At 43.1% G+C, this 12313-nt stretch overlaps 1 protein-coding gene and 5 non-coding genes across 6 annotated transcripts; all 6 read left to right on the top strand.

Moving 5' to 3' along the window:
- Nucleotides 1-4723: 4723 nt before the first annotated feature.
- Nucleotides 4724-12178, top strand: ncl (nucleolin). The gene is made up of 16 exons (XM_071342376.1): nucleotides 4724-4948; nucleotides 6020-6115; nucleotides 6207-6321; nucleotides 6527-6634; nucleotides 7007-7105; nucleotides 7400-7549; nucleotides 7816-7899; nucleotides 8087-8213; nucleotides 8534-8670; nucleotides 9167-9293; nucleotides 9399-9535; nucleotides 9718-9850; nucleotides 10180-10325; nucleotides 10498-10627; nucleotides 10955-11244; nucleotides 11449-12178. The coding sequence occupies exons 1-16, from the start codon at nucleotides 4931-4933 to the stop codon at nucleotides 11508-11510; spliced, it is 1959 nt and encodes a 652-aa protein (XP_071198477.1). The 5' UTR covers nucleotides 4724-4930; the 3' UTR covers nucleotides 11511-12178.
- On the top strand, nucleotides 6781-6917 carry LOC139540579 (small nucleolar RNA SNORA57). The gene has a single exon (XR_011668239.1). It is a non-coding gene; the product is annotated as a small nucleolar RNA SNORA57 (small nucleolar RNA).
- LOC139540572 (small nucleolar RNA SNORD82) lies at nucleotides 7249-7321 on the top strand. Its single transcript, XR_011668232.1, has one exon. It is a non-coding gene; the product is annotated as a small nucleolar RNA SNORD82 (small nucleolar RNA).
- LOC139540574 (small nucleolar RNA SNORD82) lies at nucleotides 7949-8021 on the top strand. Its single transcript, XR_011668234.1, has one exon. It is a non-coding gene; the product is annotated as a small nucleolar RNA SNORD82 (small nucleolar RNA).
- LOC139540578 (small nucleolar RNA SNORA57) lies at nucleotides 8324-8460 on the top strand. Its single transcript, XR_011668238.1, has one exon. It is a non-coding gene; the product is annotated as a small nucleolar RNA SNORA57 (small nucleolar RNA).
- LOC139540569 (small nucleolar RNA SNORA75) lies at nucleotides 9976-10106 on the top strand. The gene has a single exon (XR_011668230.1). It is a non-coding gene; the product is annotated as a small nucleolar RNA SNORA75 (small nucleolar RNA).
- Nucleotides 12179-12313: the final 135 nt, after the last annotated feature.

Here is a 12313-nt window from a genome sequence, read left to right as displayed (position 1 = left end):
ACCAGTTTACAGAGGAGTATAGAGTTTAGTGATGTGTCCTATAAGAAGCATTGGTGCAAATCTGATGGCCGAATGGTGAAGAACATCTAGCCGCTCGAGAGCACCCTTACCTGTCTATCTAGAATTTACATCTCCCTAATCTAGCATGGGTAGGATGGTCATCTGAATCAGTGTTAGTTTGGCAGCTGGGGTGAAAGAGGAGCGATTACCATAAGAGGAAACCAAGTCTAGATTTAACTTTAGCCTGCAGCTTGGATATGTGCTGAGAGAAGGACATTGTACCATCTAGCCATACTCCCAAGTACTTGTATGAGGTGACTATATCAAGCTCTAAACCCTCAGAGGTAGTAATCACACCAGTGGGGAGAAGGGCATTCTTCTTACCAAACCACATTACCTTAGTTTTGGAGGTGTTCAGAACAAGGTTACGGGTAGAGAAAGCTTGTTGGACGCTAAGAAAGCTTTGTTGTAGAGCGTTTAACACAAAATCCAGGGAGGGGCCAGCTGAGTATAAGACTGTATCATCTACATATAAATGGATGAGAGAGCTTCCTACTTACTGCCTGAGCTATGTTGTTGATGTAAATTGAGAAGAGTGTGGGGTCTAGGATCGAGCCTTGGGGTACTCCCTTGGTGACAGGCAGTGGCTGAGAGAGCAGATTTTCTGACTTTATACACTGCAGTCTTTGAGAGAGGTAGTTAGCAAACCAGGCCAAAGACCCCTCAGAGACACCAATTCTCCTTAGCCGGCCTTCAAGAATGGATTGGTCTACCGTATCAAAAGCTTTGACCAAGTCAATTAAAACAGCAGCACAGCATTGCTTAGAATCAATGCCAATGGTGACATAATTTAGAACCTTTAAAGTTGCAGTGACACATCCATAACCTGAGCGGAAACTAGATTGCAGACCAGAGAGAATACTATAGACATCAAGAAAGCCAGTCAGTTGATTATTGGCAAGTTATTCCAACACTTTTGATAAACAGGCCAAAATAGAAATGGGCCTATAACAGTTAGGATCAACTTGATCTCCCCCTTTAAATTAAGGACGCACCGTGGCTGCCTTCCAAGCAATGGGAACCTCCCCAGAGGGAGAGAGGTTAAAAAGGTCAGAGATAGGCTTGTTGATGACACGGGATGCAACTTTGAAGAAGAAAGGATCTAAACCATCTGACTACTTTTTTGGGGTCAAGTTTCAGGAGCTCCTTTAGCACATCAGACTCAGTGACTGCTTGCAGGGAGAACCTTTGTAGCAGGGGCATAGGAGAAAGATGGTGGAGCATTGGGGCTAGTCGCATTAGAAGGGGTGGGAGATGAGGAAATGTTGGACGGGCAAGGAGGCATGGCTGAGTCAAATAGGAATCCTGACTTAATGAAGTGGTGATTAAAGAGCTCAGCCATGTACTCCTTGTCAGTAACAACCACATCATCTACATTAAGGGACATGGGCAGCTGTGAGGAGGGTTTATTCTCCAGGTCTTTAACCATTTTCCAGAACTTCTTGGGGTTAGACCCAGAGAGAGAGAACTGCTCCTTAAAATAACTAACTTTGGCCTTCTGGACAGCCTGAGTGCACTTATTTCTCATTTGCTTGAACGAGAGCCAGTCAGCCTGAGTATGCGTGTGCCGAGCCTTTCGCCAAATGGAATTCTTGAGGTGGAGTAACTCTGCCAGATTACGGTTGAACCAGGGGCTGAACCTGTTTTTAATTCAAATGTTCTTCATGGGGGCGTGTTTGTTAACAAAACCACTGAAAATATTAAAAAATAAGGTCCAAGCGTCTTCGACAGAGGGGATCAAGCTGATTCTATACCAGAGTCCAGGTCATGAAGGAAGGCTTGCTCATTAAAGTTTTCTAGCAAGCGTCTATGACAAATCAGGACAGGTCGTTTCACTGAGCAGCCATTACGAACACAGGCTGTAAAACAGTGATCACTAAGTTCATTACAGAAAACACCAGTCACTCTCAAAACTGCCTATAGAATTAAACTTACAGGCCATCGGGGCCAACTGATTTCCCTTTTTTCATTGAATTCAGAGTCTCTAATTTCTTCGATTGACACAGGTGAATCGCAAACTGAGTGGAAATCATCCTCAATTACATGGACATATTTCTGAATGTGGCAAATGTAGCTTTCCTAACCATCTTCCTGATATTGTGAGTTGAAAAGGTTTTCATAAAAGGAATTGACAAATGTTGATATTGTAATGGGATCTTTGCATAATACATCATTCATTTTGAGTGCAGTTGTAGATTTTTTTGTTTGTTTTTCTTTTCAAGTGCAAAAGAAATAATTTCAATCCATTTTGCTTTTGATATGACAAAGGCTTTAACAGATCCTTATAAAGCTGTTCTAATCGTAGCTGTAAACATTTAAATATAGACTCTTCTTTCTTTTGAAAAATGTCAAGCTTGCTCATCAAATATTTTTCTCTTCAGGTTCTTCAGGTGCTTCAGCTCTTTGGCACGTTTAAATGGCTACAACTGGGACTTTATATTTGAAAAATTCCCATCTACTTCCATGACCCAAGTCTTTTCTTGCAAAAATATCTTTGGCGAACGATTTGATGTTTCCACTGAAAATAGGATCTTTAAGAAGTGTGTTGTTTAATTTCCAATATCATCAAATACCTTTTGATTTTTTTAGTAGCTTGTAAATTCAGGGAAATCAAATAAGTGTCAGAAAAAGGAGCCAACTGATGATCTACGTCTATAACAAACTGTAACAAAAAGGGGGAAATTAGGAATAAATCTATTCTAGATTTACGTGACATAGTTTTGTTGGTCCGGGTATAACCCTTTGCATCCGGATTGAAATAACACCAGGCATCATCAACAGAGAGATCCTTGCATAATGTTGTGATGATATTGCTATACATCTGCATTGCTTGCTGTTTGGGGTTTTAGGCTGGGTTTCTGTACAGCACTTTGTGACATCGGCTGATGTAAAAAGGGCTTTATTAATACATTTGATTGATTGATTGATAGGCTCATTGTACTGGGTGTCAAATAATGGTGTCCATATGTTTTGTTTGATACCATTCCATTTCAGCCTTTACATTGAGCCCGTCCTCCTATAGCTCCTCCCACCAGCCTCCACTGGTTGATATGCAGCTGGAGGACATGAGGTTCATGAATACAAAGGGTAATTTCAATCTAGAATTTTTAACCACCTTCGAGCAATTTATTGAACATTCTGGTATATTATTTAGACATATCAACACATATTGCAATTATAGCTGTCTATTTGGGTGGAATGTACAAATATATACATAATTACATTAATATATGTATAGGCATGGTGGACTAAGGACGCCATTGTAGGCCTACATTGGACATGCTCTAGCCCAAGTCCCAAGGGTATTATTTTTGCAGTTATGTAATTATTCAATATTTTTAAATAGATGGTGAACCTGTATGATGAACAAATAAATGACATTTAAATATCAAACGTGTGATTCACTATGTCGATTAATTCGAGTAACTGCTTTTTTTTTTTTTTTGTCAATCGCAAACCTCGTGCACGTGAAGAACATACGCAGACAATATGCAAATGTTTGATCTGTGAGTGGAGGAGATTGTAATGTGGGCGGAGTACAGTGCACGCACAGAGCAGGAAGGTAAGTTTGTGTGGCCTAAAAAAAGTTTGTTCACAAGGCTCAAGCAAAGTCAGTAAAGTGTGAAGATAAGCAGAAACTCCTTCTACAATAGAAATCCCCCGATCACGCTTGTAAGGCGACGTCTGCTATCTAAACTCATGAGCAGAATACGTCATCTGGTCTAAACGGTCGTCACGCTCCGATATTAAAGTCGTTTTAGAAGAAAATGAAAACGTGTCAGTTTGTCACTTCCAATAGGTTGGAGTAATAACATGTTCAACTGATTAAGACTTTGGCTCGAATCTAGGTTGTGCCTTCAGATTTCAAGAAAATAACCAGCCATGGAGGAATTGTTCACTTCTAGCATTGACTTCTCAAACCCTAGTCTGCTTCACATGCGGTTCTGAAAGTCCTGATGTTGCGCCTTTGGGTTTAGCAACTCTTGTGGCTCAAAGCCTGCGCAGATTCCCTGATCTGTAATAGATATGAAGCGTATTCCCTGATCTGTAATATATATGAAGCGTATACTGTCTGTATCATTATACCAGTCACAGTTCTGTTGTATAACGTAGAGTTGATATAGATCAGATCATTAGCGCAGGGCTGAACATCAGCACACGATAGTCAAGAAGAAGCACGTGGTTGATAGGCAGCTGGAGGAGACCACGTGGCTCAAATCGAAACAGCTGTGTATCAATACAAAGTGTAATTTCAATCGAAAAATTGTAACCAATTCGAGCAATTTATTAAGCATTATAGTGTATTATTGGACAAATCGACATATAATTACATTTTAGCTGTCTAATAGCTAGGTGGCATGTACAAACATATACACAATGGCTTCAACATTATGTGTAGGCATGGTGGACCAAGGACGCTTCACCATTGTAGGCTTACATTGGACATGCATAGCATAGCCCAAGCCTCAATAATATTATTTTTGCAGTTATATAATTAGTCAGATGTGAACAAAGAAATATAATTTGAAATAATCAAGCGTGTGATTCAACGATAACCGATTCGTTTAAATTCACATTCGAGTAACTGCTTTTTTGCCTTGTTTTCAAATCAAGTGCAAATCCGCGTGCACGTGAAAGCCCCATACGCAGACACTATGCAAATGTTTGATCTGTGAGTGGAGGATATTTGTAATGTGGGCGGAGTACAGTGTACGCGCAGAGCAGGAAAGTAACCCGCGCGTCTCTCTACGTATCTGTCTTTCTTCCTCGGTGTTCGAAAGAGTAGGTTGGGACACGTGCAGCGAACAGTAAGCTTTTTTTTGAGCTTTAATATTCTACACGTCCAAAATCGTCCAACCACAACACAACCATGGTGAAATTGGCAAAGGTAAGACAACTTCGTATACTCTTATGTTCGTGACTCAAATCGTGTGGTTTGTCAATGCGGGTGTTTTATTTATTTTTCACCCAAAATGAAGTATCCTGTATTGCAATAGACGACAGCCCGACATTAGAAAATGGCTGAGAAACACGCATTATGTTGGCTTGCCCATTCATTCTACTACTTAACACAAAATATATATATATATATTTTGCTAAGTCTGATACAATCGTTTTCTGCCATTATAATAATTATTGGAGGTTAAGCAGTTAAACGTTTTCTCGACCCAGATTTGATCAGCCATGTTTTCTCATTGCATTCTGTTCTTACAGTTCTGTCTAAAATGGCCATACATGCGCGTTCGCGAATCAAGCGTGCTCTTTCGTACCCTGCCTGCTGGCTCGCTCGTTCGTTAACTACTTAACAACTAATTTCTGTAATTTAATATTTGTGTATTTTACGGAGTTATGACAAATATTTTCTTAGTGTAATCTAAGAGAAGTTGGAATTCGACTTCCGTAAGGCAATGTGCTGCCATACGTTTGGCTAGCTAATGCTAACTAGCTGGCTAGCCGAAATGTTTTGAGGTCTGTCGTGTATGTTCGTTATTTATGAGCTGAATGTTTCTTCAACTGGGCATATTGCTAGTTAAACGTGGCGACAATACATTGAGGCACGACAATTTGGTGTACAACAAAACCAACTAAATAATTAACGTTAGCAGTTAGCTAGCTAGCGCCGTACTTATGTTCTCCACGTGGGTTGTGCGCCAGCCCCCAAATGCCACACGAGGTACAAGCCCAAAAAGTCGGCAAGTTACAAGCAAGTCTAGACAAACGTTAAAGTGACGTTGACCCGTATGAGTGGACATTCCGCTCGAAATTGTCTGAAATTAAATGAACAGGTTAGTTACTGACTGACAATAAAATTAGTTTAAGTTTCTTTCATATGTTCATAGCAAGTCACTTTTGCGTTCAGGTAAATGGCTAGTAAGTAAAATCACTGGACAATTTCTAGATTTGATTTGTTGTCCATAACTTTTAATAATGCTGAACATACGTTTTCCTATTTTCACAGGCAGCAAAGAAGCAGGCTAACCCCAAGAAAAAGGCCCCACCACCACCTAAAGAGGTGGAAGAGGAATCCAGTGAAGAAGAAAGTGAGGAGGAAGAGGTAAGACTAATAACCACTCAAGTGGACACAATTCTCCTTTCAGAAAAAATAACTTGGTTTTTAATGTGTTGACAATGTTCATATGTTCCAGGCCCCACCAAAAGCAGTAGCAAAGAAGGCGGTCACACCAGCCAAGCCAGCACCTAAAGCAGCTAAAAATGGAAAAGCAGCTAAGAAAGCAGAAAGTGAAGAGGATGATGACTCTGGTAAGAACCATGTCATTTTGTGTACTTTGTCATTAAAGGTAATTGATGGTAGATAGTGAATTCAGCTCTCAATCGGCAGCATTCACCTCACAGGAACTATTTAAACGCTTCCTTTCACGGTTCTGTTTAGTGAAGTTACGGACCATCGATGGTTGGTGTTTTGGTGAATTAAATTACACTGCCCTGACACTTGTTGCCCTTTCAGAGGAAGAGTCTGAGGAGGAAGCCCCACCACCCAAAAAGACCCCAGCCAAAGCCACACCTGCAAAGAAAGCTCCAGCCAAGGCAGAGTCAGATGAGGATGATGATGACGGTATGAGTCTCCCCATATTAATATTTTATATTTCTATTGGATACACATTGACAGTGACAGAACCATTAATGGGGGTTGGACACTAGTCTCAGTGGTTTATCGTTTGAAAGTTGCTACATTTACTTGACTACTAGTAACCAGAATCCCCTCCATTTCTTGGCACACCTGTAGTTGCTCAGTACTCACGTGTGATTGTTCGGAGGTAGAACAAAGCCAGTGCTATGTCTTCGGTACCAGTGTGTGTTATCGTCTGCTGGTCCTATCCTCAATCGCTGGCACACTTGAAGCCTAATTGATTAGTTCTATATGCACATTTAAGTGGTTTTACCAACTAAGCTAAAAGATTTTAAAATGATACTCTCCTGTCTGTAGAGGAAGAATCTGAGGAGGAGGCCCCACCCCCAAAGAAGGCTGCTGCCAAGCCCTCGGTGAAGGTCACTGCAGCCAAGGAGGAGTCCGACGATGATGATGGTAAGGATGGGGGGGCCGCTGCCTATCTTGGGCGTTGCATGTAGGGCTTATTGGTCAACAGAATGGGTGACACGCAACATGGTAGTTCATTCAATGTGGTACAGGCCACACTGGCAGATCGATATAGGGGTCAGCTGAGCACAAGCACACTTGATGAACAACAAGGGACTTAATACTGAATGTATTTGATGTCACTGCTTATTTGATCTGATGTGCCCAATCCCTGGTCAGTAAATGGTCTGTAGTTGATGATTTGGGTCTAATGAGACTAAAGCCAACTGTTGTGCCTTCCAGACTCTGAGGAAGAGGAGATGGACACCACCCCGGCACCTGCAGCAAAGAAAGCAGGCATGGTCAAGGCTAAGGAGTCTGACGATGATGAGGACGACGAGGAAGAAGATGATGAGGATGACGAGGAGGAAGAAGATGAGGATGAGGACGATGGTAAGTAATATTTTGACCACGGTTGAGTTTTATTACTAATTTGGTGAAAGGGGTGGCTTCGTCTCTGGCAGTCATCACAGCCGGGTATTATTGCCCGTACGACACGGTCACATGTTAGGACAGGTTATTAAAATTAAAACCTTTCTTCCGGACACTGCGAGGATTTCAAAGATGGGCAAGTACAGAGCTGGTCTATACAAAAGATCCCCTCTCACCTCTGTTATTTGAAGGTTTTTGGGTCCTAAGCAGGCTGTTTTGTTCCACAGAGGCCCCAGCGACTCCCGCGAAGAGGAAGGCTGACAACAAAAAGGAGACCCCGCCTGCCAAGAAGGCCAAGTCCGAAAGCGATGGTAAGTCCTTAGATTCAGCCCTCCAACACCTTCTCCCATACTGAACCACAATACGCACGATGAACAACAAGGGACTTAATACTGATTCATTTGATGTCACCTTCGTGTTGTTCTGACTGTGTTCATAGGTTGCCGTTGATGACGAACATTTTAATGTGGAACCTAATTGATAATGTTTCCCCCTCAGAATCCTTCTGTCTATTTATCGGCAACCTGAACTCAAACAAGGACTTTGATGAAATCAAAGAAGCCTTGGCAGCTTTCTTCTCAAAGAAGAACCTTGAAGTTCAGGACGTCAGACTTGGCGCATCAAAGTAAGTGACGGTGGATTCCCATGTTATGATGACCCGCTCAGGACGTCTGATCATGGTGTGGTGTACTTCATGGGATAAAATAGTTGATTTGACTTTATTAACCAGGATTCCCTCCATTTCTTGGCACACCTGTAGTTGCTCAGTACTCACGTGTGATTGTTCGGAGGTAGAACAAAGCCAGTGCTATGTCTTCGGTACCAGTGTGTGTTATCGTCTGCTGGTCCTATCCTCAATCGCTGGCACACTTGAAAAAGACAATGACGCCTGATTGATTGGGTTTTATATGCAGTCTTCTAATGCACACTTATCTTGCCCACCAGGAAATTTGGCTACGTAGAATTTTCCTCAGCGGAGGACATGCAGACAGCTTTGGAGCTGAACGGAAAGAAGTGCATGGGACAGGAGTTGAAGATGGACAAGGCCCGCAGCAAAGGGAACTCCCAGGATGAGAAGAAAGGTATGTGGCGTTTGCCTGCTTGGCTGAAGTGAGAAAGCCAAAGACATCTGTGCCTGTTCAACAGCCTAGATTTACATTTGTGTTACTTCTGAACACGTTAACTTAGAATTATGTTTTGATTCTTGCTTGAACAGGTGTTAAGATTATATTGGGTTGAACTTTTGCTAAGTAACTATTTTGGATGCAGCTGTTAGCTAGAATGCTGCTGCTCGTTGCCGGGCTGTAGCAAAAGCTGGCCACAGAGCCATTTGCCATGACAAACAATTAAGCAGGACATTCATACAAACCTTTTTGAGTTCTATGATTCAAAATTAGTATGAAATACACATAAGCAACATGGAAATGGAGGCCTTTTTGCTGGTCTTAGGTACTCGCTTGTGTTGGGGTCACAACTCGTGCACATCGCCCTCTTCTCTCGTTGTTGGTAAACACAGGAAGTGGTCTGTACTGTACCATCACAATGGGAATATACATGCTCACCTTCTTATTTTTACAGATAGGGACGCACGGACCTTGTTTGTGAAAAACCTGCCCTTCTCGGCCACAGAAGACGACTTGAAGGAAGTGTTTGCCGATGCTGTTGAAATCAGAATACCCACAGGCCAGGACGGTTCCAACAGAGGGTGAGGACCAGCCTTTCTATCCTGGATAATGTCTTTGCAAATTTGATCTTTTTTCTTAATGCCTGATATATTAGTAAATATAACCAAACTGCATTTCCCCCACAGCATTGCCTACATTGCGTTCAAGTCTGAGGCCATTGCGGACAAGATGCTAACAGAGGCCCAGGGCGCCGATGTCCAGGGACGCGCCATCATGGTCGACTACACAGGCATCAAGAGCCAGAAGGGAGGCAGACCACCAGGTATGCACCACCGACTACAGGACATTTTAGTTCTTTAACCAGGACCAGTCGTGATGCAACATTTTCTTCCTGAAACTCTGTGACGACTTCAAAGGTTGTCAAGTACTGAAATACTGGTCTGCCATAAATACTTCCATGGTGCACACCAACATTCACCTTGGTCATCTTGTTCCTTCTCTCAGCTCAGGCAGCTGCTGAAAGCAAGACCCTCATCGTTAACAACCTGTCCTACAGTGCTACAGAAGACTCCCTTCAGAGTGCATTCGAAGGGGCTGTTTCCATCAGAGTACCACAGAACAACGGCAGGCCCAAAGGGTGAGTGAAGGGGGGTTTCCCCACAGCATCACCTTAGTTTCCTGACTTAGGGGGTTTTGGTCAACCGTAGTGCCTAGAGCACTGTTGGATGTGACCTCACAGGATGGGTCAGACCAAACCCCCAGGGCTTCTCATGAGCTCCTCTCTGCCAATCAGTGGCGTTGTATGGATTCGCACGAGAAGTAGAGACTAATCACAAATTGAACAAGCACCCCTACTCTCAACAGGTGTTGCCTATGTCTGCTGTGAAACAATTTAATCTCATCAACCCCCCCCCCCCCCCCCCCCAAAGTGTTAAGTTCCTGAACTTATTTGTCTCTCCTGTGCAGGTTTGCTTTTGTGGAGTTTGAGAGTGCAGAGGCAGCCAAGGAGGCGCTGGATAACCTTAATGGAACAGAGATTGAAGGCAGGCAAATCCGGCTAGAGTACAGCCAGAACAGTGGAGGCAGAGACGCCGGAGGCAGAGGAGGATCCGGTAGGTTTTACTTCTCCATTTTTGTCCGTCTGTAGTTGTAGACTGTTGTCAATTAGAAAGTAAGTTGGCTCCTGTATGAGAGGTTGGTTCATCCAGCTATCTTAAGATGCATGCACTAATAGTAAGTCGCTCTGGATAACATTTGATAACATTTTTTCCCTCTCGTTGCCAGGAGGTCCCACAAAAACCCTGTTTGTCAGAGGGCTATCTGGAGACACCACAGACCAGTCACTCAGAGACGCCTTTGACAGTGCCACTGGAGCTAGAGTGGTGACCGACCGTGACACGGGCAATTCTAAATGGTAAATTATGTTGTAACTGTCACACTGCTATAGCCTTGGACTTCTTCTCATGAGCTCCACCTGTCCACACAGTGACTGAATGGATTCGCACGAGACGTAGAGCCAGATCACAGTCAAACAGGCGCCTACCTTGAACTCAGTGGCAGTTTGCCCATGTCTGATGTGAAACAAAACGACTAGATGGTAGCAATATGCCTCTAGTTTTTACTAAAGGTCTACTGCAGTTGCATTGCAAATCAATTGTGCTTGTGAGATATCACCTGTTCCTTTCTGCAGGCATGCATTTCTCTTTCCTCCCTTCATTTTGTCACCTTCCTTCCCCCCCAGCTTTGGCTTTGTCGACTTTGACAGCGAGAACGACTGCAAGGCTGCCAAAGAGGCCATGGAGGGTGGCGAAATTGACGGCAGCAGCGTGAACCTGGACTACGCCAAGCCCAAGGGCGACGGCGGTGGATTCCGCGGGGGTCGCGGAGGCTTCGGCGGTGGCAGGGGAGGTCGCGGTGGTGGATTTAGCCGTGGCGGCGGAGGTGGTTTCGGCGGTGGCAGGGGAGGACGTGGCGGTGGCTTCAGGGGGGGCAGAGGAGGTGACCGCGGCGGTGGACGTGGTGGATTCAGAGGTAAAGGTTCATAGTTTTGATCTTGGGGCCGCGTAGACCAGAGATGATGGATACTTTTCACTCTGATATCTTGTGATGAATCTCATAGATAGTAGGTACTGATCTGGTCCAATGTGAACTGCTTTCTCCTTAACTTGGACCCTTGTGTTAAATGCGCTGCTTTCAAAGGACAGACCATGACTTGTTTCTCTCTACCTCCCCCAGGTGGAAGAGGCGGTGGATTTGGAGACAAGCCCCAGGGCAAGAAGATCAAATTTGATGATTAAAATCCCTGTCTATTTTACTGTTTTGAAAAGACTCTGTTTTCATCACCGTACCCATACGCTGGCAGAGCCTTTTGGACATTCCAGAAAGCTTCATTGATATATAACTGTAATGGGCTCTCTACCGCCCCGCACCAACCTTTTCACCCTCTCCGCTTGAGAGTTGCCTGTCAGTTTTGAATTGTCCTTCCTGCATCATCCATATGAGTTTGTGTTTTTCCCAAAAGAGTTAGTGGAATGTCTGGCAACTCTGTTTGCTGTGAAAAAAAGCCCTGTTTGTTCAGGTACATATTGTACATTCAACAATTTGTATTTCATTTTACCTTTTTTGTAAGAAAGTCCTGTATCCTTTAATATCCTTGTTTTTGTTCTAGTTTGCTCTAGGTGAGACTGTATAACGGTAAAATGTGCAAGGCATATTGTAATGGATGGAAGATTAAATCAGCCCATGTCTGTTGGGCGTTTAGAATCTCGTAAATCTGTGTTTTGTCATGTTTTGGGTGGGGTACAGTCGATGTCTTTAGAATTCAGGGGTACTAGAGGCCTCAAATAACGTTATTAAAAAATGTATCATATGATATTTGTAGTGCATTGACTAAATCTTGCTGTTTGAAAATGTAAGGTTTTCACAAATGTGATAATTGAATAAACCGAGGTGATGATTTTTTAAAGTTTTTTGACCTTTCCTTTCATAATACTCTGGCGCTTCCAAAGAATAATTTCTACTTTTCCTGTTTTGGCCGGGGTTTTTTAAAAGATGTTATATGAACTTGGTGAGACATGAGTAAGTTGACTAATGACAAGCG

The sequence above is a fragment of the Salvelinus alpinus genome, chromosome 15, assembly GCF_045679555.1.
Source record: "Salvelinus alpinus chromosome 15, SLU_Salpinus.1, whole genome shotgun sequence".
NCBI classification, from domain to species: domain Eukaryota; kingdom Metazoa; phylum Chordata; class Actinopteri; order Salmoniformes; family Salmonidae; genus Salvelinus; species Salvelinus alpinus.
The sequence above is the reverse complement of the archived record's forward strand: the minus strand, read 5'-3'. Positions and strand labels throughout refer to the sequence as shown.